The sequence below is a fragment of the Camponotus floridanus genome, unplaced genomic scaffold (assembly GCF_003227725.1).
Source record: "Camponotus floridanus strain SB8 unplaced genomic scaffold, Cflo_v7.5 scaffold2, whole genome shotgun sequence".
Lineage (NCBI taxonomy): Eukaryota > Metazoa > Arthropoda > Insecta > Hymenoptera > Formicidae > Camponotus > Camponotus floridanus.
This window is the reverse complement of record NW_020229325.1, coordinates 561,809-589,057: the sequence shown is the minus strand read 5'-3', so window position 1 is coordinate 589,057 and position 27,249 is coordinate 561,809. Positions and strand designations below refer to the sequence as shown.

Genomic DNA, 27,249 nt, shown 5'->3' with positions numbered 1-27,249 from the left:
TCTGAGGATGCTAATGTGTAATAGATAAATTCCACTTTACAATTTGACTGATGATAATATTATTATCGATTCTAATATTAGCAAAATAGTACAAAATACATCCAATAGATGGAATAATAGATTATATAATTATATTTTTTATGTAAATATATTTTTTTACTTTTTCCTCAAATTAAACATGAATGCATAATATCAACGTTGTTATGTCATTGCTAGAATCGCTATTGTAGTGCAAATAATGATACTAATCTCGCAAGAGCAATAATAGATGCAGTAACAAAAATGTGAATTGTATATTTTCTTCTCAGAATATATCATTATCGGTTTTTTACGAATTGTTAGAAATTACGTTATTATGTAATAACTCAAAATTATTTTCTGATAAATATATAACACAAATAGATTAATAACAATAATTTATTGAAATAATTATAATACATACATTTTTTGAAATGAAATGATAATTATTTTAATAAACTAAAAATTTGCTAAAAATAGCTTTACTAAAAATAATTATATAACTTATGTATAATTATATAATTATATAACTTATATTTTATAATGGAAAGATCACATTTTATTCTAAAATAAATCATAATATTAATAGAATATATTAACTTATGATTTCGATGATTTGCATTTTTGATCATTTATACTTTTTGATCATTTATGTTATTAATATGATCTGTATATTATTATAATCATCACATTTGTAATGTAATCATTATATGATAATTAATTTTCCGAAAGATTTTTTCTTTCTTTTCACAAGAAAACATTTTAAATATGGGAAAGTGCTTTTTTGCAACTGCATTTAGCAAAAAGATTTATGCAGTTTATATTATCGAGAACTTATTTAAATGCCAATGTGACAACGACAATTAAATATATTTTAGATGTTATCGAACAATCTATTACGTTTCTTTTTTTCAGTTGACCTCAAACAGCTGCAACAATCTCTTCAGAACGACATCAGGAATTCGTTTTTCCGCCAGATTTAGCGTTCCGGGAAGTTTTTGAGGTATCTGAGATCTTTCAGCCAGATTATTCCTCGCCGGCAGATTACTCGATTCCGTGGCGAATAAACGAGATATCGGAAGAGCCTTCTCGTTGAGATTTTCCGTACCGGGAAGCTGTCCTTCGACCACTTCCGTATTATTATCCAGATGAAGATCGTCATTCACATGGGACGCATGAGGAGCCGCCAGTGCCCCGTAAACGCCAAGGAATAGTATCAGAAACTGCATAAAAAGCACTTAAATGCAGTGTGGTTGCATGGAATTACGTGAAATTTTGCACAGAAAATTATAAATATGATCAAGCATTTTATAACCGATTAAACTGAGACAGATATTTCAAAATCATTATTCTTAATTTTAATAAGACACTTTGAACTGGATCTTTCTTTTTATTTGGATGTCAAGATTTCTCTTTCTTTCAAAATCTTTTTAATTATTTGTGCAATAATATATTTTCAGTTAAATTTTAGGAAACAATGAACGAACAAAATTGTTCATTTAAAATTAAATGAGTTTCAGTTTATAAAAGTCTTAACTAGATTTTAATTAGATTTTAACTAGATTTTAATTAGATTTTAACTAGATTTTAATATTATATTATAAATAGTATATTTTTTTAAATATTTTTTTACTTTAATATACGAAATTATATACATTATTAATGCATGAAACAATCGGATTTAAAAATTATTGCGCCGTTCTCATTTGACCGTAATATGAAAAAAAAGAAACTTCAACACACATAGATTATGCATGCAAGAGTTATTTTTTAAATAAACCTGATATACATCGTGGAATTTACTCGAAATTAATGCAGAATCGTCGAACAATCGACGCGATGATAAATGCGAGCTAAACGATGCAATCATGAATTTATGATTGTTTATTGCATCGTGCAAAATACATAGATTCGCGTGATTCCACATGATACAGCGTTTTGTTCGGAGAAATCACTTGCAGATTGAATTCGTCGAGAAATAGTGGACATGAAAATTTAAAGCGGATGACGACAATTTGACGCGGCGCTTGTAGGTAGGTAGGTAGATAGGTACAGATACGTGTGAGGATTCTCCACATCCTTGTGCTATTTCATATAGAGACACTCAGGCTCCACTTCGCTTGACCCAAAAATCTCGTCCAGGTTAAAAGATAACCCACTTTCTCGCAATTGACTAGAAATTCTTCGAACGAGACAAAGCTATTTTTATTGCGGACGAAAAAGAATTTTTTCAATTGCTAATCGCAAGAACGAATTGTTGCAATAAAATGACTGCGTCTTGCGTTCAATGATATTTAAAAGTGGTATTTTAACTGCTTTTTTTATAATTTACAGCATTTGAATTCGAGATCTTAACTTACTACTTAGTTATAGAAACTATTTGCAATAATTTCTAAAAAAATCGAATTAAAAAAATCTAATTGTTTATAAATCTGTACAAATCTGTATAAAAATCTTATAATTCAAATCTTATATCTATATAAAAAATTAATTGATCTCTCTTAATTGATCATGTAAAATGCTAATTTTATGAGCCTTCTCGAAAATATCGACGATATTAATTATTGATCATTTATTCGAACATCCCTTACGAGTAACCGTGCCTTCGCCTTTAGCAACAAATTTATAATTAATTCGGTATTTAAAATTAAATAAATCTCCGTTCATACAATTACACTAACCATTTGCGTAATTTGCGCCACGAAATATAATTATAAGTTTTATTGGGGCCAAATTAGCAAAGAATCAAAATAACTTAGTTTGATATTAATTTATCTTTCCAAAAATATTCGGTTTTGTAATAAGAAGAATAGAACTAATCAGAATTCGAATATGCATGTAGATGTGTAAATCTATGTGACAAATTTTCCATCTACATTTAGGGTTAAATCGACTTTCTCTTCTTTTCTTACTACAATTTAATAGGATAACCTATTTTTCTCATAATATTTTGTTTATTAAGAATTTGAGAACAAGATAAATAATGAATAAAAAATGCTAATCTAGGCTATACAATAAGATATTAATAATTTTGAAATACAGAGAATAATTGTATAATTAACTAAATCTTGAAAAGATTAATGATAGTTTAGCACGTTGATGATAAATGTTGGTGACACTTTAATTATCATTGTAAATTCTTCACTTTTTAAATTTTAAATCTATTATAATTCCTATGTTTAAAATCTTATTTCCATGCTTTTATAAAATTATTCGACTATAAGGAAAGCTACGCAACTACGATTTCAGCACAAATTCAAAATAAAAAAATTCAAAATAAAAAAATTGTTACTTTTCTTAAATGAGAATTACAATGAATCACACGCAAATTTGACATCACTCGCGGAAAAAACGCGCGCGATATTTTTTGTCTTGGAATTTCCAATCTTCTCTTACCTCTATCATGTTCACTCGATGCGCAGTGTCCAACTATCCTCGGGAATGGCACGATGATACTTTTATATAGATATACGTGTATCTGTATGCGTGTGTGAAGAAGGTACCGGTCTTACCGCGTGTTAAATCGATGTTTTTTTTTTTTTAGTAACCAAACGATCACGATCCCCTGAGGGCAAGATTTCGTTCAGGAATATCTATTTTTTTCCTTTTTGTTAAAGTTATTACTCTTAATAACCGTTAACCTCCGTTTATATTTGCAATGGCGTAACTATGTTTTATTTTAGGAAATTTTTTTTGTAGAAACATAACTGTAAAACTTTTTACACATGTGCAGATATTTTAATGTGTAAGTTGCTGGTTTTATTCAGCATGTATATGTAAAAATGTATAATTTTTTATAATACATAAAAAAAAAAGTATTATGTATTTCTTAAAATAATAAAAACAGGAACTGTAATAGGCATTCTTTTTCTTATTTATTAACGTTCTAAAAAATACATGTAATCATAGATAAAATCGTAATTGAATCTAAAAACCAGTTTCTTTGTAATTGTATGTTGATTAAAAGATTGCGATTACTTAGAAAACTATATGTAATCTTTCACGTGAATTGTTTACAAATCTATGTGATTCTATGTTTCTATATGCAAATTTAGTTATAACACAGTAACGATATGAGAAATTTTGAAAATTAAAAATATAAAAATAAAAATTATAAAATAACTTAATGTCGCTAGTCGATAATCAAAGGATCATTGAAAAAAAAAAGTGTAGTCGACCAAACTAGCCAGAAATTTTGTTTATTAATACGACGTTTCGACCATACAGTTGTGGTCCTTATCAAGTATATACGATGTAATAATAATCAGGGGGCGGGCATAGACGATAATCTTGCAAAACTGCACAAGTCACATTAACAAAAACGTTATTTTTTCAATATAAAAATAGATATAAAATATAAAATAAATTTTCTTGCATATTATTAATCTTGCTAAAATATAAATTATTTATGTAATCTCATTTGATAAATTATTTATCTAGTTTGGAAAATATTCATTTTGAAAGCAATAAAATATATGCATGTTTAGAAACTCAAAAATTATGATATTACTATACTAGCAATATATACAATAATTATACTATAATAATCTCATGTGCACTTAATATATGATAATTTCTTGATGCTATACGCATGGATCAATTTAGTATTAATATATATGATCAATTTAGTATTAATATGATTATTATGGCAAATAAATTGATTTATGGCTTTAAAACATATAGTGTCAGTAAATAGTATATAGATTTTGATGCTGTAAGAAATATAAAATTAAACTAGATATTAATGTATTATATATAAAATATAAATTTATATACATTAGTATTTTTTTAATAGGTATTTATATGACCTAAACTGAGAAATCTAATATTACCTTCAAATTATCCCCAGAATTATATTTCCAGAAATTATTTGATATTAGTAAAAAAGCATTAGATTGACGTATTCGTAATTATTGATTGATTCGTAAAAAATAAATTAAAATATGTATTGTGGAAAAGTAAAATATAAATTGTGGAAAAAGAAATTTTTATTTTTTTATCCAAGGTATAAAATTGAGAAAATTATAATGATAGGATTATGTGAGATGTAAAGTTCATTATTATTACCAATAATATTCATATTCTTAAAAATTTATCAAATTATTATCAAATTATTTCAAATTGTTATAAATCCAATGAAAATGATCTTGCAAAATCATAAAATCGTAGAATCATATTAATCGATAGTCGCGCTGGCAGTTCCATATGTATAAATATTATCTTAAAAGATGAGAGAGTGAATTTCGCGACGTTCTAAGGTAAAGACTATTTCTTGAAAATTGACTTGAATTTTATGTAACTGTCAATATACATCGTGATTTACAGAATCATTGTCTATCATCCCAAAAATATCTAGTTAGTTGAATCGCATAACATGACATTTATTTCAAAATTTTATATAAGATATCTCTAAATTTTCTTTACGTAAGATACTTCAAATAATACACAAAAAGTGTATACCTATAATTAATATTTTTCTACTGTTTTTTTAAATACTATATTTTTCTAAATACTGTATTATAAAATCTATTTTTATAAGGGCATGTACTTCGTATTGTCTCTGTATTTCATATTTTCTCTGTATTGTGCGAATTAAATAATTATTCTGGCTATTCTGGATTTTAAACGTCCATGCTTCCATTTCACAGAGGAGCGAGATAACTAAATATTTTTCACAATTTCTACGTTTATTAATGCAACACGTTTATCCTCTATCATCTATTAATGCAACACATTTATGCTCTATCAATTAGACCAAAAATAACTAAAATAATTATCATTAGAGCGTAACAAGCGGTTTCATCTACTGTCAAAAATAAACTAATATATAACAGAAAAAATTATCTCTGCCCTATAATTTCCTTGATTTCTTTTTCCTCGATGTTTAAAACGAATGAAGTCACAGTGAATGACGCTACGATCGACGCAGTAGGAGTATACGGTGATATCATTTGCGCCAAGTGATCTCATCGAGGATCGTGTGACGCCATAAAGCCCTTCTATTCACTCGATCGACCAGGTATTACGCGGCCTACCGTAAGCCGTCTAGCTGTGTAAGAGATAACGATCGTGCGCCGCTGGCACGATGACGTCACCGAGTTCTATTCTATTTTATCGAGAGGGCACGCTCGATAATCCGGTTTTTCTGACGTTCTCCTACCTACGCATGCCTATGCTACGTATCGATATAGTTTTAACGGCAACGTAAGAAAAGTACAGCGTAAAGAAATTATGACGTAAAGCCTAGGATCGTGATGTAAATATGTATATTGAATTTTTAGCTCGTTGGTTTTATACTTTATAATCGCCATCATATAATGCATGCCATAACTGAAAAAATATTTTTAAAAGAGAATATCTTTTTAACAACAGTTGAACTTTCTCTCATAAAAGATTAAATTAATGGTTAAATTAATTAATTATTAAGGAGTTATTTAATATAAAATTTAATTAAGTAAAATGCTTTTGGCAGAATAAATTTCTTGTTCGGTAAAAAAATCGATTTCAAATTAAGAAACAGAACCTATTCTTAAAATATTTTTCAATAAGTTTCTCCAAAATTCTTTCTTTTTTAATTTTTAATAATACTGGAATATATATTTAATGAAATAAGTAAATTTAAAAGAATCCAACAGATAAATTTAAGAGAATCCAACAGATTTATAATACACATATTTCACATTATATTTTAAAATTCAACTTTTTCAATATAAAATAATAAGAAATATTCAAATTTTAATGATAAAATCATGTGTACATATATTATATATGTTCCATATATTAAATATATCACGAAAAAATTATGAGTGTATGCTTCTTAATAATCATATTTTACACATTGCCACAGTAATGGATCTCATCTTTGTACATATTCTATAAAAATATTTTCTCAGTATTATACGTTAAACATTATAAATACAGGTACATAAATACAGATATATAAATACAGGATATAAAAGAAAACAGTTTGTCTGACAAAGATCTGAGAAGATTTAAATTCATGTAAACACAATTCAAACAGTATTACTCGACATACTCGACGTAACGTTCAGTATATGTATGTGCGGTTCGTAATTTTCATAGTAATTAATATTATTCTGTGCTATTATTTCGCGTTTGAAAATATGATGTGTATGTTATTTAATTTGTGCGTTTCCAATATTTCAATAGATAAAATAATTTAACACACATTTTTATCGCACATTTACAAGGCAAATTATAAAGAAATCGATCTATGACAAAAGCGAGAAGAAACTCTGAAAACTTTTGTGCAGGTAAATATCTGAGTTCTGATTTCTTGAAATTATAAAAATATGAATTAGAATAGTAATACAGTTTTGCATGAAATTTCTCCGAATAACCGTTGACATATCGAAATTATAATTACGAAGACATATCATAAAGACATATCATAAAGATCGTCTATGTCAATTCTCGATTATATTGTAAGAAAAATACATATTATTAATCCTCAATAGGACAATTATAAAGTGCTAATTTTCAAATATGAGTCGTAAAAGTGTACAAAGAAGATCCGCATTGTCGTTTGCTGGTGCGGATGATTCCATCGACCATTACATTGATAGTATTGTACAATCCGATCCTTGGAAACACATAGAAAAAATTGAAAAGAGTGATGCGGCTCGTATCCAGAGCGTATTGAACGAATTCAATGATAGAATTACGCAAGAAAAGACTTGCAAAGCAGGTAAAAACTACAACAAGATACATGGTGTCTTGAAACCTTCATTTTATTATAATTTTATTATAGATTTTTTAATCTATTTTTTAAACTTCCAAATAACATATAATGATGTCAAATGTTATCAAAGCTTTTGTGTAACTAAACTTATAAAAATCAAATTATAATAATAACTAACAATAAGAATATATATATGAGGATATTATGAAGTTAAATTGATATGAGTGTAAAATTATTTAAAAAATTTTGCAATGTATCTATTAATATCTTTATAGATCTTAACATTGCGAAAAAAAATTCGAAACAACCGACGGAATCCGTGGTAAAATCTTCAACTGAGGACTTGATAACAACAAATTCTGAAGGGACTTCTTCAAATATGCATAACGATATCCTTACACCTAAAACTAAAGATCAGACAAGAAAGAAAACTTCAAAAAAACAAACACCTAAAACGGTAGAAGAAACGTCTTCGCAAGAACTCCAACATGTTGTCGATGATATAAAAAAAACATCGAAGAAAAAAGGTCGAAAATCCTCAGAACCCAATGTCAAAGAGATTGTCGTTAACGAGTCAATCAAAAAAACAAATAAGAAAGACGTAATAAATAACGATATAAATCTGAAAACAAGCACGCCCAAACAAAAATTGCCTACAACAGTAGGAGAAACAGCAAAAGACGGAAAATCAATTGTAAGAAAAAGAAAGATGACAGATTCTGAAAATAAATCAGAGAAATGTATCAAGTCCGAAGGAAAAAAGCAAAGAAAAAGAACATCGAAGAAGAACACAAAAGACATTGAGCATTGTCAAGACGAAGGTAAATAAAATCGATTATATTCTTTCTTATTATATTTAATTTCTACAAATATTTCGTATAATTTCTTTTGGTAATAAGCATAAGATTGTTTTTCAGTTAGTAAAAATATGCCTAGCAACGAGGAAAAAATTATGAATATGGAAGAAGTTAAGAATTTGGAGTGTAGTAAAGAGAATCACAATGCGTTGAAAAGTGAAGTAAAGTATAAGAATAAATGTAAGTGTATATAAAAAAGTATTAAAAATTTTATTTTTAATACTTATATTATGTAATATTTTAGTATTTTAAAATTCATCCTTTTTTCTCTAATTATTTTAATAATTTTCTTCAAATTATAAAGCTTCTTAGTAAGATAAAGTCTTAGAGAGAGAATAAGATGGAAAAAAGATATAAAATTAGAAATAATATAACAGAAAGCGTCACATCTAAACCGTGCAGTTGTGACATATATAAAATATAAAAAGTAAAAAATATTAAACCTAAACAAATAAAATATATGCATAATATTTTTTTGCGTAACTGTATCAAATTTCGTATAATTTATTTTTGTAATAACCATGATTTTTTTTTAGCTAATAAGAAAATTTCTGATAAAAATAATCATTTACAAGCGGAAGAATCTAAAAATATATCAGAAAATAAAATGAAATGTAATGCAGTAGATAATCAATGGGAAAGTAAGAGAAGTATTTCCATTATACTTAATCTTTAACAATTTTTTTTATTTTATAATATTTTATAATTGTTTCATAACATGATACATTTTTTCCATTTTTAATGATAATTACATATATTTTTCAGTCAACAATATTTGTACCAAATTAAAGAACAAAAACGAATTGCCTAAAAATGTTACATCAAATAAATCTTCCAAGACATTAAAAAGAAACATGGAAAATACTAAATGTCAATGCAAAAGTAAAAAAATATCCAAAACATTTTCACATTTCAAATATATTTCATTAAACATTATTTTTAACAATCTAACATTAATTAATAATTACAATTATACTTTTCAGAAAAGTGCACGGAAAATTGTGGCAAAGATAAACAATGTTTGAAAACTAATGAACAATTAGAGAAAAGAAGAGAATATAAAAAAAGTAAAAAGGCTGCAAAAGCTATGGCTAAACTTAGTCAGGAAATATCAACTGTTAAGAAAAAAATGGAAAGCATAAAAAATGATTTAGGTAAGATGGCTTCTATAATTTTAGTATTGATCAAATTTTCGAATGTTTTATATATAAATATTATTATAATTGTATCATTATATAATAATATTATTATATAATAATCATTATATAATAATTGAAATTAATATTATTGTTTTTTTAAATATTTTATTTGATACCTTATTTTTATTAATAATTATATTTATTAATTATTTATTTATATTTATTTAATTATCTCTTAACACTCTGATAGAATTTAAAGGCGCATTTATTTCATACGAAATAAATCAATCAATATAATCAAGCATTTATCGATCTGCTTAGATATATGCGCTATGAATTAATTTAAAAAATCTTTATGTCTTCTTTTACAATATTAAATAGTGCTATAATTAAGCTTTATACTCACATCGCAATAATTTATATAAAAGTATTCAACGGTTTAATAGATTCTGCTGAGAATTTTTTCATACAAGAGTCACACTTGCTTCTCAAATTCATGATATTTCCGGAATTAATCCTTCATTTCTTTCTTTTCTCTTTCTTATAGAAAATAGCGAGTCATCGGATTCTAGCGATTATTCCGACGAGTTTCGATCATATTCATCTTCATATTCTTCTTACTCTGGATCTTCACATTCAAGTGATTATAGTTCTACAGATTTCACAAGCGATGATACCGAGTATACGAATGATTCATCTGATTCTTCGACTTGTAGCGAAGATACTAACACAAGTGAGAGCAAAAGCTCGCGTTGAAATAACAGAATATAGTAAAGAAACAGTTATATAAATAAGGGAAATAATATTCAAAATTAAAGTAGTATATATAATAAATTCAAAATCTTATTTTAATATAATAATAATAATTTAAAAAAATTTTATTATTGAAACATATGTAATATCTGCATGTTTTTTTATTTTATTTATAATTTATATTTGTAATAAATAAGTATAGTTTAATTAAAGAATGATAAATAGAGGGAGAGAAAAAGCGCGAATTTAAGTGAACACTCCAATGAATGAAATTCAAAAATTGAATCTGGCAAGATAGAGAATATTCTGCAAAATCATATATTGAATATACATTTTCATCATATTGAATACACATACCAGATTCAAAATGTTTATTTTATCTTACACTCGAATGTTATATTTTTTATTTATGTTAATTGTTATTTCTTATTGTATAACGTATAAAATAATTTGTTATGGGTAATTACTAATTATATATAATCTTTTTTTTATAGTCTTATACACAAATACTTAAAGAGACAAATTTTTAACTCAGCATAATTAAAAATTGGCTTTAATTTGTTATATCTTTTCAATTTCACATATAATTAATAACACATATTATTTCATCAAAACAAGAAATTTTAAATTATATATAAAAATTTTAATTTTTTAAATAGCAAAAATTATTTTAGGTAATGTTTAAATATTTTGCAATTAATTGCATGCGTGCGCGAGTTATAGTTTTATAAGTTAAAAATAAATTATACTCTAATTTTGTATTGAAATTTTGTATTGTAATATCTTATTGTAAAGAATTCTATATGATTTTTTGAATGAAGAATCCATAAACTTAAAACACATTGAAATATTTGACAATCTTCAGCAAATATATTATACTATTGAGAATATTTCATTCATAAAATTATTGTAATAATTTAATTAAATTACATCGTATATCCAATCGTATATTATATATTGCATTTTTTTATTCATAAGGGCAAAACGTAAAAATATTATACGATCTATCGCTATTTTTATGATGTTACTTTGTTAATTGTTAATTTGGCTTAAAACTATGTTTCCATTTTCAGAAATACGCCCAATATACGAGTACTTCCAATTCTATTTGACGATTTATGATATAATATTTTCCCGATTTTATTAACAATCCCCAAGCATGCAAGAAGCTTTTCATTTCTAATTTTTCATAACTTAAAAACTTTTAGAATCTCGACAGTTTTCTTCAGGATAAGTTTCCATCAAATTTATCAAAGCGTCTTACTACGTGAAACATGAATAATAGATTCGAGACTACCCCTGTATAAATACAATTTAAACGACCCTCGAATGAGAGCGACGAACGCACGTACGATGCATTCGATCGGATGCATTAAAATAATGCGTCTCGCAATTCTTAAATTCATCTCATCGTTTCTCTGCCTCCCTTGTTACTATTCGTGGCGTTTCGGCACCTGCTCCATGCGCTGCCGTATTTTTTCTTAACGTTCTAACTGAAAACAGAGAAGACTAAAAATAGACAGTTTGACGCACATTGCCGATGTTAAGGTAAGTAAGCATGAACCGTATGTTTGCTCTTTTCTCCAGGACAATAATCTGACACCGATATGCCACTTGTCATTCTTACAAATTCGAACTATATTGTGTAATATAAAAAGTGTCAAATATTGTGTCAAGTCTCACAAGTGTATATAAAGATCACAGAACACGATAAGACCATCTACTATTACTTGTCTTACGTAAGAAAATCTTACTTAAAAATTAATCACTAACTTTAGAATTACTACATAGGTCATGCAAACATGAGATATAAACCACAATTATATGATAAATTGAAAGAATTTATAAATCAGAAAAATAAATAAAATATTCTCTTATTTCTCAGGTTTTTGCATTAAGAAATTTGTATTTATTTATTTTTTACTATTTTTTCATATCAGAATATTAATGATAATGTTTTACATATTTTGTTTAATAAATTTAAAAAATGTAGAATAAGCCACAAGTGTATAGTTATATTTAATTCTTTGAATTTTGTTTATTTTTTAATTCATATGACCTTTTTACTAAGAAAAAGCCAGTTTCTTCATAACTTAAAAATTTTTAGAGTCTCGACAATTTTCTTCAGGATAAGTTGCCATCAAATTTATCAAAGCGTCTTACTACGTGAAACATGAATAATAGATTCGAGATTATCCCTGTATAAATACAATTTAAACGACCCTCGAATGAGAGCGACGAACGCACGTACAATGCATTCGATCGGATGCATATTTCAGTTTTTTTTCTTGAATATGAGAATGTGTTCAAGATTTATCATCTCACGACAAAATATAAGCATTGTTTCGAAAAACTAAATATTAAAAAGAAATTTGTGCGCGTTTCTCTTTTCTATATTATATCTCCTTAAAAAGTACATATTAATTTAAATTAAATCTTTAGAAATATAATTCTCATTAAAGAACGCAAAAGGAAAAAAAGTAAAAATTTCCAATTTTTAATTATAAAATTACAAAAAAATGAAATTTAATTATAAACTTATAAACAAATGAAATTACAAATTTAGCAACATAGAGTGCACACATAGAAAGAAAATCAAAGAATCTCAAAGATAAAAGTAAAAGTAAAATAAAAGTAAAAAAAAATAAGCTTACGCAGTAAAATGAAAACATTTATTCGTTCTTATGTGTTCTTATATATTCCAATCCGCGACAAGATTTGAGATTTTTTGTTTCTCTTCGGTCTCAAAAATTATAATATATAGATAATTCAAATTAGTAAATACAATATAATAAAAGTAATTTTTTGCTCAAATAAAATTAGAAATCGTAAAAATAATACAAACATAAATTAATAGTGAAATAGAATTAAAATTTATAATTAAAATTAAAAGTAATAGTATTTTCTATAATTTATGATAAGAGATACAATAAATAAACGAAATAAATGGAAATCGTCTCGATCAGAATTAAACCAATCGAATGCTGTTGAAAACAAAGAAAAACAGCAAACATCTAAAAATTGCATTGTATTTGTCGGTAAATGAATAAAAAAGATAAACAGTTGAAGAAAACAGCAAGAAAAATCAATATTATCAAAAAGAGAAAATAACTCGAAATATGATAATTTCACAGAATCGCATTTCTTATTGTTAATAGATGCGCTATTATGTAGACGCATGTATCATGTTGTTTGTGTAGTGGGCTGTGTGAGCGAAGCAATCACCAAAACAAATTTTGAGATAATATATTTAAACCAAAGCCAAAGTTAAATCAACTTTCCGAGATGGCTAAAACCGCGAATCAAGCGTATTGCAAAATCTTCTAGAATCAAGAGCGCAAAATAACGGTACGCGCGAAGAACAATCATCAAAATCCCTCGCCAAAGAACATAATACATTTAGCAACGTATTTATGAACAGAAAATTGACTACGAAAACTTCAACTTTTTTCTATGTTCGCAAATTGCCTCGCGATGATATTTTATATTCACAAAAACATTATGAATCATAACTTACAGTTCTTATATAAATAATAGTTTAATATATATGCATATATTATATAATGTTATAAATTCTGTTTCTTTCGTTTCTCTTTTATTTATCATATTATCGTACATTATACTTATATATTTATGACAATTTATATTTATTATTTAATTTATAAGTTCTATATTCCTGTTCTATTCGGTATCGCAAAATTTTTTTATCATTCGTACAATGTGTTTCGACGTATATCTATAATAAGAATTCATTATTCAGATATTCTCAGTTGAGCTCAGTATTTCCAGAAGTTATCATTGGCTTCTATTTTGGCTTCCGAAAACTAGCAAAGTTATTGAATTCTGATAGCAATTATTCTGACAATGAGTATTATTCCTTTATTTTTCTATTTTTTGTCATACCAGATTGTCTAGACGTACATTCATATATAAAATTTATTCCTTTATTAATTTATTTAAAATCTGCTTTTAGGATTTTCAGTGCATTCAAATTATATACAATAAAAAACCAATGTATGTATATCAACTGTAATTACAATTATAATATCAATCAAATTATACAATTATATTTTATAGGACATTCAGACTTATTATATATTTTTGTACTTGAATTTTTATTAATCTATCGATAAAAAAAATTATTCCTTTGTGTCAAATCTTATTTTAAAAATTAGAATTTTTAAAAATAATTAATGTAAGAAATCTTTAAAAAAGATTTAGAACGATAATAATATTTCATTAAAATTTTGTCTAGAAAAAGTCAATTTCAAATTCAATAAAAATGGCACAGACAAAGGAATAGATGATTTCGAGGAACGAAGAACAGAACATTCACGCGCTTGTTTGCGGTAAAGATCTCGGAGCTCTCTAATATAGATGTTTCGTCAACCGCGTTCCACGAAGCCGTAGATTTGATAATTATGTATTCTTGATTCAGCCGCGGTGATAACTTTTTTCGTTCTTGCTTCTTTTTCTCTCTATATTCCCTGGCCGCATGTTATTCGCATTGCATCACATTTACCGTTTTATGTGTGTTCGTGTGCAATCGAACTATACACTGCACGTGGGCGATCTTCATGTTTGCACATATTGTATTTGTACTGCCTTTGCGTAGGTGGAGCACGAAGATGCATGTGTCGATGAAGATAAAAAATCCTCTATCCTTATATTTTTCTCTCCTCCTTCATCCTTTTACTCGTGTTATTTTCTTTCTCTTCTTTATCACGATACCCTTCTCAGTCAATACTCTAGAACTCTGTTCAAGAGTTCTTCAAAAGTTACTTTAATAGAGATGTCTCAAATACTTTTGTTTATTCAGCGATCATGCAAAGTATACTTTTAACAAAAATAGTTCAACTTGAATATAGTAAAATACGTGAAGATGAAAAAATGATTTTAACATCTTTTTCTGTAAGCTTTTCCGAGCATTGTTAGATGACAAAGTTTGCATTCAGGGAAGAATAATCATGGAAGAAGATTCCGCGAATGATGAGTTCTCTCAAAGTTCAGTAACTGTTTGGCAAGCACAGTAGACGTATTCTACGTGAATACGTCAGCGGCCTCAAGCAAAATAGACAATAGCTGCGTCTACGAAACTTAAATCTAATTGTAGTTGAAGATAGATAGACAATCGTATAATAAAATCCATTTTAAAATTTAACACAATTACATGCTCATTTTCCGTTTCTGTTAGAAAGTTAGAAGTTATTATACGCGATTGTCACGGGATCCATAAATTAATCATGCGCCTACTGTCCCAGAAGGCTTACATCTAAATACACGTGTTCGGTGACGCCAACATGTTCCCCTAATCTATCCTAGATTCTTTCCATTTCTCGAAACTCGTCAACGTCAAGGCTTTTCGCGTAATTCGCGAACTAATGTGCGAACCGATTTGCGATAATTGCACAATAATTCGCACTTCCATTGCGCGATCGTTTCTCTTATTTATATCTTTAATATCCGGTGATGTACAGTCGAACATCTCTATGGACTCTGTATACTTGACATACATTTTAAAAATACTTTCAGGTGTAAATTCGGATTCGCGACGAACGCATAATCTGCATTATTTAACAGCGTCCGTCACGAATTTAAGAAAATAATATTGAATAGGACAAAGTCACAGGAGACATGAATAAGAAATTTATAATAAATTTAAAATATATGAATGTTCTGTTTTAGGTCATTCTCGATAGTAGATAATAATAGATTACAGGCAGGATATAATTAATAATAGTATAGTTATAAAAAATAAAGAACGGATTGCAAAATCAAATGGCGTTTCCTTCTTTTTTATTTGACTCTATTTGACTCTATTCGTGGAAGTTGGAATATTAAACTGGCGGCAGAAAGTCAATAAATCCACTTTAAGTCGATCCATGTCAATAATCCATTCGTACAGGTACAAAAATATATTTTGCGGATTTGAATCGGTACCGAAATGGCTTCACGTTATAAAATTCACACGCAGACAGGCAATAAAGAATGATGTGAAAGAATAAAAAAAACAGATATATTATGTCATTTATATACTATATCATTTCTACTAAAAAAAGCAGAAAATAATATCATAGATCAAACTCAATTTCTGCAAAGCTTCTCCTATCATCGCGTGCATCGTTTTCTCGCGCAAAGAATTTTTATTACTTGCGAATAGTTATCGAGTCCTTGCTCCTAAATCTCGAGAATGCGCTATCATCGAACACATACGACTAGCATACTCGATCGTAAATAATTAACGAGTACGCGTGAATTAGCACAAATGTAATTAAAAAGAAAGAAATTAAAAATTTAACTTCTCTTATTTGATTTGTTCTTCTAACATTATTATTTTACTGCACCTTTTTACTAGCTATAAAGTCGGTATTTTCAAAATAAAATTTTACTTAAAAGTTTTATGATCAAGATAACTCGTGATTAAGATTATGTAGCACGTAAACCGATCAATGATCGCACGTGGAAGAATTCTGCCGATCTGGTTCCGGGTAACTCTTTCTCTGTTCATCGGAGTGTCCATCTTGACGCGACTCGTCGACTCGCACATAATGCGCCTGTTAAAAAAAGCCACCATGCGACGCGGCGTTACGCTTGTTCTACCCTACGTTGATCGACATCGTCATGTATCCCGCACCCTTTTACCATCCACGTCTGCGCATTTCCCGGCCGGGTCTATAAAAGCGATGCGGGGCGTCACGACGCTCCAGACCTTTGAGATACGCGCAGCACGGAAAATGTGACCGAGCGTCGTCGTTGATATCTCTTGTCACCGAGTTTGTCTCTATTTCCATATTCGTCACTTAAATGACCGAAATCTACTCCGAAAGCGAAGTTATCAGTGGACACGACATAAATTTTCGCGATACGCACTGACTTTATTCGGCGTTTGTGACATTTGTGATCATCTGATACACGCGTGTGCTACAAAGACATCGTGATGTAAAAATGTAGAAGAGAATGCGCTAATTAAAATTTAATCGAGCAAAGAAGTGATTCAATACATGTACATTTATTGACATTGATCGCAGTGTGCAGCGACAGCAACAATTTTTCTCGATTGACAAACGGATCTTACTATCGTGGTATGTATCAATCATATCTTTATAATTATTGTTGTATAAATCTCGTCCGTACAATTGTGCTCAAACTTTCTATTGATGATGATTTTTAACGTTTAATATTTTAATTCCCTCTTTGGTTAGAATAAATCTTATTATGCATTTTTGATGCTGGGATTCTATATAATGCAATTAAGAAAATGAGTTTTTGTATTATGGGTATATATTATGATATTTTAAAAGATATTTTTATGTAATATTTGTTGAGGAAATGTATGTTATAAAAACATGTGTATGTAGGTTAAAAAAACATGTATGTTATAAAAATAAAATCATTTCAATTGTTTTCAATATTATACTATGATTTACAAATTTTTATAATATTAAATTAAAGCATATTTAATAATAATGATAAAATGTTGAATAAGCTGATAATTAGTAAATTATAATGCGTTAATATCATAATTGGCTTCTATGATTTATGTCTAATGTCTTAAGGAGATAACACGTTGACTTTCCACAGCACTTGCAGTGCGTTTAATCGTTCATTGTCTATCCCTATATATGCGTGTCTGCTAAACTGTCTCATTAAACGCAAGACATACACGCACTCACGCACGCACGCCAAAGTATAACGCTACTAACTTCTCGCGTGTGTTAAAATAGAGTACCCAGTAAACATAAATGCTAAATATATCTACATCTCTGAAGCTTGTCAGAATGAGCTGGTTTAAACCGGTGGTAATACGAAAAAAAAACCGTGACACAAAATAATGCACAAAAAAAACGATATAATGTCTATAATGATGTCTGTAATGTGTCGAAATTAAAGTCATTATGACGCACGAAGTGTAAATTTAAATAAGCGCGACATATACTCAAGAACATATAATTTATCTATATAATAATCCTACGCACAAATCAAAAACATGTAATTTGCCCTTACTTTATTAAAAATTAAAGTGAAAAAGAGCTTGCCGCTATCTTGTTCCTGTTATAACGCATTATATGTATATTATAATATATATTTACGCCACCCGTTCGCTACATATTGCATTTCGTCACATGATGACATTTACGCTGTCTCAAATTTCCAGAAATTTATGGGACGATCTGAACTGGTTAGGAAGATTTTTATCGTCAAACTAATGTATGTTCGTTTTCACGTAATTTAAACATCTATTAATGACTTGTGCTGTAACAAACGATCCCTTTGAATCATTAAAAGTCAACTTAAATACAAAGTCTTTAAATATATCACAAATCTTTTTTCAAAATGCTTAAGAATCAAGAATATGTATACTTTCATTTCTAGTTTTTAACATAAATATTGATAAATAACAAATAAGAATAAAAATGATATTAACTTATATAAGTAAAAAATTAGCAATTTATATTTTTTGATATATATATGTGTGTGTGTGTGTGTGTGTGTGTGTGTGTGTATGTGTGTATGTAAATTAATTTATAGCTTTAATTTCATGTAATTTGTATTTTAATGTAGTTTAAATAAATAAAAATAAAGTAAGTAAATAAAATTTTAAAACGTGTTTAAATGCGATGTCCAAAATTAATGAAACCACCTATTTATCGTATCTATCTTCTTCCATTCGCACTCGACCTAGCAATGCATTTCACCTGTTAGAAGTTAAACGAATGTGCGAATCGCGGACAAAATTCGCACATGAGGCCCAATGAAAAGTTTCAAGATTTGATGTCGAGCAGTTTCAGACATGAAATCTGTGAGCGTTTCTTGTTATTGATCTAGCGAGAGGGTCTAAAGGTCCTGGGTTCACCCTCCTGGCTACCCTCCGGCTCGACTCTTCGCGAAAATGCAACTTTCTGATAAAAATGACAGAGAAAACTTGATGTACACATATAAAGCGAAGAGGACAAAAATGTAAATCGCTGTTCCTGGTGGCGTCGTTCCAAAAATCCAACTCGCGTATTGCCGTCTAAATTATCGATTCGAGATACGCGATCATAAATTCGAGCACAAACATAACACTCGATCGCGAGTTTACACGAGAGAGCATTTGCAGCGCCGTGCGTGATGACGCACATGCGAGATCACGCGATAGCTGGAAGAGAAACGACGATTCAAAAAGCGCAAGGACTATCATTAGATAGATCAATGTCTGCTTAATGTTGCCGTTATGCAACAGCGATCGATAAATTTAACCGATTTACATTTTTAATGGAGAAAATACACGATATTCATTACCTATACAATACGAGATTTCAGGAAACTTGCTTTCGTCTATCGATTCCTTGAATTAATAGATCTAGAATCAAAACTCTTTTCCAGCAAAGCTTGGATTATACGTCAGTTCTTGTTAGAAATTTTTAACACTCGATTTTAAACGTCCTTGTGATTAACTATTAAATTTAATTATTTATTTTATCGAAGCTTAAAATTTGAAGCAAAAATTCTCCAAGATATTCGATATCTTATCATTTTCTCCAAGATATTCGATATCTTATCATTTTCTTTTCTTTTCGGAAAGAAATCTAGAAAAGTTGAATTTTTATTTGAGAAATATTATATCTCTCATTGTGACATCTTTTTTGCAAACGATCTCCATATGTCGGGCGATCATAATCAAATCGCATGTGTACGCAATATCATATTCTAGAACTGCGATTGATCTACGCTATTTATGAACTAGGACGCGCGTTGTATGATCAGAGAGGCGTGAATATTATCTTTTTGCGGAAGGAAGCGTAGGAACACTTCAGAATATGATTGTACGTCCGTCATGTTGACAATCGTAGGCGTTGCATATTCCTGAGATTTATTATGCCCATGGAACGACGATATTTCCTCGACAAAGCATTACCCAAGTGTGAAATCAACATAGACGTATTTCCGACAGATGAAATTCTAATTTCCGTACTTGACAGAAACACGAGACGATCTATAAAACGTAGATGATAAGACTAAAAAGTTAATCTCTATAACGCGTGCGTGTAAAAATATATTAAAATAAATTTTAAACATGAGATAATAATAAGTAATATTAAAGTAGCAATGCAACTAAAGTAAAATATCTAAATATAAAATTATATAATTTTATTTTCAGAATTTAAAATAAAATATGATTTAATATATCACTAGTTATAAAATATACACTTGTATTAAATTCTTTACGAGACACAAATATTCCTCACTATATTCAGCTACATTATAATTAAGCTAAAAATAAGGAAAATCAATCTATCAAAAATAATCATGTACTCTTTTTCTTTAATTTCAGATGAAGCTGCACGAAAAGAAAGAGTCAGGCATTCACAGGGTGCAGGAAGTACCTCTCGAAGAGCTGGATCTTTCGAAAGAATACAATGTGGAAAAAACTTTGGGCGAGGGTAGTTTTGCGAAGGTTCTATTGGCAACGCACAGAGCCACTCAGACAAGAGTAGTTTTGAAAGCAGTTCATCAAGAACTCACGTCGGAAAAGGACTTCTTTCGGGAATTTCATTATTCGTATCACCTAAGCCCACATCCAAATATACTTTGTTCGTACGCTGTCGCTTTCAAAGCGGAGAAGTGTTTTGTTTTCGCGCAAGAATACGCTCTCTATGGCGACCTCGCCGGCAATGTGAAGGCTGGCGGACTGAACGAAGACGCATGTAAAAGGATTGCCGAACAGCTTGCTTCGGCTCTCGATTTTATTCATTCAAAACAGCTAACACATCGTGACATAAAACTGGAAAATGTGCTAGTATTCGCGCAGGACATGAGCAAAGTAAAATTGTGCGATTTCGGTTGCACAAGGCGCGAAGGTACTCTGGTGAACAAAATACGATGCACCTGGGTGCCATTCCAACCGCCCGAGATCCACGAAGTCATCAAGAACGAAAGGTACGCTTGTAAAAGAAGCTCAGATTGCTGGCAATTTGGCATCGTCCTTTTCGTTTGTCTGACCGGCAATCCGCCGTGGCAAAGCGCCGATCCAATCCGAGACCCGGACTACTCCGCTTTCCAGCGATGGCTAAAGCGACGTACCACCAAGATTCCGCCTACTTTCCGACGATTCACACCTAGGCTGCTCCGATACTTCAGACGAGCATTCGAGCACAAGCCGGAGAAGAGGCCGCATGTGACTGAGATCAACAAGTATCTAAAGGATTCATGGTGCATCAGTAAGATCAGTCATAGCGCGACGTCGACGTCGGTCGACGTGAGCGAGAGTCTCGCCAGGCGAGGTGATAGCCTACTCTACCTGGATACTATTTTGGACGATCGACACAACGTGGACGAGAACAAAAACAAGCTGAGGAAGCTACTGAATAGCTATGGTCTAGAGACCACAGTAGACCAGAAAGTCGTTACCAAGAGGATATGGGAGTGGGTGATGCAGTGTGACTCCAACATGGACCTAGAGCAGGGTCTAATCGGTAGCTTCAGTACGGAGGATATGTGAGAGATAGTGAGGACCTGCAGCGAGCCGTGCCTTCGGATCACCCAGGAGGAGCCGAGTAAGTTCCGAATGAGCAGCTTCCATGTATCGTACAAACGTGCCAAATAATCAGCCGAAGCTGTGTAAACGAGAGACGTTTTTTGGGAAGCTTGAAATATATTGAAATGTATTCCGCAAAAGAGCGGAACACGGCCTTTTCCCAGCAACGGCCTGTTCCAGGGTGTCGAAATGCTATACATAGGCGGACCAATTATCGATAAACTTCCTTCATCAAAAAAATTTATATTATTTAAATAAAAGCAGAGATTACAGAGAAAATTCAAAAAACAATGATACTTGTAGGTAACAGAAATTGGCATATTAAAAACGACAACTATTCATACAAATAAAAAGCAACGTAAATGTTTAAAAAAACGTCACATAAAGATGTCTGAAAGACATTCTAATCTCTCAAGTATTCTTCTGACATCGTTTAGATATCCTTTGTATTTTTATGTTGTTTTAGGATTTTGAGAATAAAATAAAATATGCGTCTCTCAAGATATAAAATAGCAGTTAAGTGTAAATGTGATATGTACGTATCATAAGTATAGAAAGAATCCGCTTCTTGATCGAAAGAAGAGCAGTGTCAAGCTGGAAGTTAGCTTGGTGTACTAACTATAGAGACAATAATGCTGGTGCATACAATTTTTGCGTTAGTCAGTTCTTCTTTAAATGATAATCTTACAATTAGTGATGCCTTATGCGCGACTAAAACGCGAGATTAGAAACCTAGACATATTTTGCATATAATTCAAAATCTCCGTTTCAGTTCACATTACATAACGGTATAATGTCAATCGTTAGACAAGGATTAAAAAAGCAAGAAGACTGTATAATCCAGGGATTCCTAAATTGGAGATCGTAACTCCAAATGTAGCGTAGATTATGAAAATATTTTCGGAAACAATCCATTCAATTAGATTCGACAAACAATGAAAATATTAACTTTCCACTTTAAACCGAATAAATATGTATCTCTTCTTTCAAAATAATAGATCGAAATTTTTGTTACATTTATTTATATATAATTGTTTTCGTTCAAATAAGAAAGTATCGAAAAATTTACCAATATGGTATAGTCGATGCGAATAGAGATTATAATATGAGATGGATGGTTACCGGAAGTATCCGTTAGTAAAATAAGATGTAAATCATACAGATGTAAATACATTTATATATATATAAATAGATATATACATTCGTATTCGCTAGACATGTACGTATATATACCTTAGGAAAATATAGTACACATATATTCTTGTAGCAGTTTATCGTGTAGTGCGTAGAGGTTCTGTTTGTACAATTAGTTACGCCACTTTGTAACGGTGACATAGCGTAATATTGCATGCGCGTTGCGATTCCAACAGTTGTAATAATCTTTTGCAAACGATCCTGCGTTAAAACGTTCCCGGATAACGACACGTAAAATGGACATTTCGTAATGAAGTGCGAATCGCTGGCCAAATTCATCGCTTGCATTCAACGTTCGGTACATTTTCAGATGTATGTGAATTAATTCGCATGCAATACGAGATTTACATAATATTATTCTGATAATATTAGATAATTTTATAGAATAACTTTTATATAACTTTAACAAGATTAATTTTCAGTACTAGATAAATATAGGAAAGAATTTATCCCGTGTAATTCTTGCATTTCACTACATTTAATAAGTTTCGAATAAACTGATTATTTTCGCATGTCTATAAAATCTAGATGAAAATTGAACGCTGAAAAAATCCTGGCGAGAAGAAAGATTTATATATTCGCTTATTTTTATCTATCTACGAAATATCTCATTTCCTGTTGGCAAGAGATCACACTAATAAAGACATCGCTCTCTATCGAACTTACTGTCAAATATACAAAAAAATCTCTTCTAAAATTCTCTTCAAGTTGATCGTTATCTAAACGAAATCGTAAGGATCGATGTAAAATAACGCGTTAAGAATTGGAATCATGCGAACGCATATTTCTATATATTTGTACGTGAGAACATGCACGACGAGCATTATCGCTCATCTACAACATATTCGGACAATTATTATCTTACTATTCCTCTTGTCCGAATTGATAAATAAGCGACAAAATAAACGACAGAAGTAACTTTTGCGAGAAAGTCGACGTGCATGCCCTCCATTAATACGAAGCAATGTTTTGTATATATTGAAATAAATCTTGAAATTGTATAAAATTGATAGAGTGAGAAATAATTCTCCTTTAATTCATATTTCCGATAATCCTTGATTCTATATTTTATTTATTTCAGAAATAAAATTTACCTAATAATATATTTATACTAATATTTTTTTTTAATATTCAGTAATATTTAATATTCAGTAATATTGTTAATATTAATTATCTTAAAAATCTACCAGGTAGATTTTTTATTGAAACACTATTTTGCTCTCTCTCTCTCTGTTCAAAGTAACTATCTATATACATGTATATACTCTATCTATACAATAAATTCATTCTAAATTATAACTTATGTAACTTCTAGCAAATTAAATTTGCGCATTAGCGGATTAATTAGAGCGCGTCGCTCTCAAATCTTCCAACCTGTAACACCTACGCGGTTACAACCAGCTATATTGTGGAATGGGGTGGTTAGCCATCGCTCGGGTGTCGCTATGGCGACGAACCCTGGATACCCGGGCCAGCTGAAAGCGACGTACAACCATCGCGTTCCTACCCTTCATTCTTCCAAAATCACCCCATCGAAGCAAATAGATATGTAATACAACAGGTGCGGCTAATACATAGATCACACTTCAATCATGACTTGTGACCTCGTCATAGTAATTGGCAGAAAGATCGATGGACATATAAATTTCTGGATCACAAGCGATTTCCAACACGTTACACAAGTCAAATATTCGCGTCCGATATTTGCAAAAGTGCAAATATACGCGTCATTAATGAGGTCATTAATCAGCTTAATTATGAAAATCTCTTTACTGGCTCGACCTTGATGTCGGAATCATGAATATTTCAAAATTTTTCAATATTTTGATGAGATCGTGTAAAATAGCCTAATTAGTACATCTTGAAGATACTTACAATTTTTGTCGATGTATATGAGATGTAGTTATCTTTAAGCTTTTATCCTGGATAGTTTTATTATATCTTATTAATATTTAATAACATTTTCATATATACATTTCTTGGTCAAATTATTATTTAATTGCGAATTTTCTTGATCCTCTGCACTGCTTAAAATTTATATTTTTTATATTCTTATTTTATATTTTAAGAAAAAATCTCTTATTGTCGCATATAGAAATAAATTAAATTGGATAAATAATAATTCTGTTAATATATATAAATAAAAATCGTTGTTATACTTTAATTTCAAAATTTATTGATAGATAGAAAACAAAAAAAATAAAATTAATTTGAAAAAAATAGAACTACTAAAATAAAAGCAACTAAAATTTATAACTACAATGTGAAAATACAGTAGAATTGAAATTTAAATTTTGGCCATTTATAAAAAATTAAAATCTTTGTTTATATTTCAAAATAGAAAAAAATCATATTTTTATATATTTTTTATATTCTTGTGTATTATAATATATTCTTACATCACACACGCGCGCACATTTTTTTAAATCACTTTTCCTATGTAGCCACATATATAAAATTGATTTTATATATTCGATGATAATTTCCCAATATATTTCCAATATTAAGAATATCACATTAATTGCACTCTAATTATGATGTTACATCCAATCTATCATCAACTACATCTGTGCGTTATTATTCTTATAACGGTCGATGAGTGCTTCTAGACGTCATTCGCTCAGTTCCCAGAGTGCCAAGATAAATTCATCGTCTGTGGTACGAAGCGTTTTGATATTCGTTGACAAACGGATATATAATACTCCAAAAAATATTTTAAGATCTTTACATATTTAATCTTTATTGAGTAACCTATAAGCTGTGATATATGCTCGACCCACTTTCTAATTGCTTTGTTATGTTGTTATTTTTTGTATTCTAATATATATTTCAATCCGAATATATTAATATATGTAAAATTCAATTGCCATAAATTAGATATAATTAGATACAATGGTAAATGTATTCAAAAGTAAATCACTAAAAATAAATTTATGAAATCCAATGATCGAAAAATATATTTTAAAACAAAGAAACAACAAATTTGAACAAATCAAATAGTATGATTATTCAATATTTATATTTACTTTGATAGAAACTGAGTAAAAATAATTAAATTTTGTAATTAAAAAAGATATTTTCAACAAAATAAATTTAGAAACAATGCTAATTCTTTATTGGTAATATAAAAAGTTATAATAATATGAGATTAAAAATAAATTGAAAAGTAGAATATAACATTTTCTTGTATGACATTTCGTTTCTAAAAAAGAACATTTTGTCACTGACAAATTTGATATTTTTCTTTATTTGTTTCTTTCTTTTTTTGTATTTCTTTTTCTTTTCCTGTTTTACTTTATTCCTCTCATTTCTTTTTTGCTTCTTTTCCTCTCTCTTTTTTTTCTTTTTCTCTCTCTTTCAATTTTGATTTCGCAGGCAATTCCGGGTGTTTTAGGTCATTAGTTACGCCACTGGCGTGCGTGCATCAAACGAATGCATCTCGATGTGCACCCGCGTTCCATCATCTTTCTTCCTATGTGAGTGTATTTTAGACCGGTATATTGCTATTTCCATCCACATGGCGAGTATTCTCGGCGGCTTGTTTTGACAAGCGTCAAACCGACTGGATACTTGACAGGACGTTATCTTCGTAAAGCGGACATCAAGTACATACACAGTTGTGGTGTTTAAACGCATCGTAACATAACATACGATGAGAGATTCAATTGATCGACTCTAACGCAAAAGTCAACAAGCGCACGTGTAACATTTACGAGAATTGGAAGAATGATATTTCAGCAACAATTAAACTTTGATATTTGTTTTTATAATTTTTATCAAGTTTCATATTCAATAAAATAAATAGATCAATACAAATAATTTGATAAAATCAATAAAAAAAATAAGAGCGCTTCAAAACTAAGATAAACTAATAAAATAATATCATCACATTTAATAGTTATACTTTTTCGATTTATATTTTATCAATTTCAATAAAAACAAGATAAAAGAAATTTTTTTTTACTTAGAAATTTTTTTACTTAGGAAAAATTTTTTAAGAAAGATATATTTATACAAAAAAATGCTATGTCTTTTTATTATAAAAATTTCATTAAATATTCTATTAAA

At 29.3% G+C, this 27,249-nt stretch overlaps 3 protein-coding genes across 4 annotated transcripts; 2 read left to right on the top strand and 1 right to left on the bottom strand.

Annotated features, from left to right (window-relative positions):
• Positions 1-727: 727 nt before the first annotated feature.
• Positions 728-3,491, bottom strand: LOC105258290. The gene is made up of 2 exons (XM_011269456.3): positions 3,415-3,491; positions 728-1,241 (listed from the first exon to the last, which is right to left on the bottom strand). Exons 1-2 carry the CDS (start codon positions 3,421-3,423, stop codon positions 930-932), a joined length of 321 nt encoding a protein of 106 aa, XP_011267758.1. The 5' UTR covers positions 3,424-3,491; the 3' UTR covers positions 728-929.
• Positions 3,492-6,257: 2,766 nt separating this feature from the next.
• On the top strand, positions 6,258-10,514 carry LOC105258289 (dentin sialophosphoprotein). Of its 2 annotated transcripts, none has more exons than XM_025408106.1 (9): positions 6,258-6,274; positions 7,189-7,292; positions 7,497-7,726; positions 7,996-8,541; positions 8,638-8,757; positions 9,114-9,218; positions 9,343-9,459; positions 9,561-9,731; positions 10,264-10,514. In XM_025408106.1, the coding sequence occupies exons 3-9, from the start codon at positions 7,525-7,527 to the stop codon at positions 10,470-10,472; spliced, it is 1,470 nt and encodes a 489-aa protein (XP_025263891.1). In that variant the 5' UTR covers positions 6,258-6,274; positions 7,189-7,292; positions 7,497-7,524; the 3' UTR covers positions 10,473-10,514. The 2 variants fall into 2 exon arrangements, with proteins under 2 accessions (XP_025263891.1, XP_011267757.1); XM_011269455.3 differs by lacking the exon at positions 6,258-6,274 and adding an exon at positions 7,067-7,084.
• A 6,670-nt stretch (positions 10,515-17,184) lies between these two features.
• LOC105258287 (serine/threonine-protein kinase SBK1) lies at positions 17,185-22,954 on the top strand. Its single transcript, XM_011269454.2, has 2 exons — positions 17,185-17,551; positions 20,785-22,954. Exon 2 carries the CDS (start codon positions 20,785-20,787, stop codon positions 21,949-21,951), a length of 1,167 nt encoding a protein of 388 aa, XP_011267756.1. The 5' UTR covers positions 17,185-17,551; the 3' UTR covers positions 21,952-22,954.
• Positions 22,955-27,249: the final 4,295 nt, after the last annotated feature.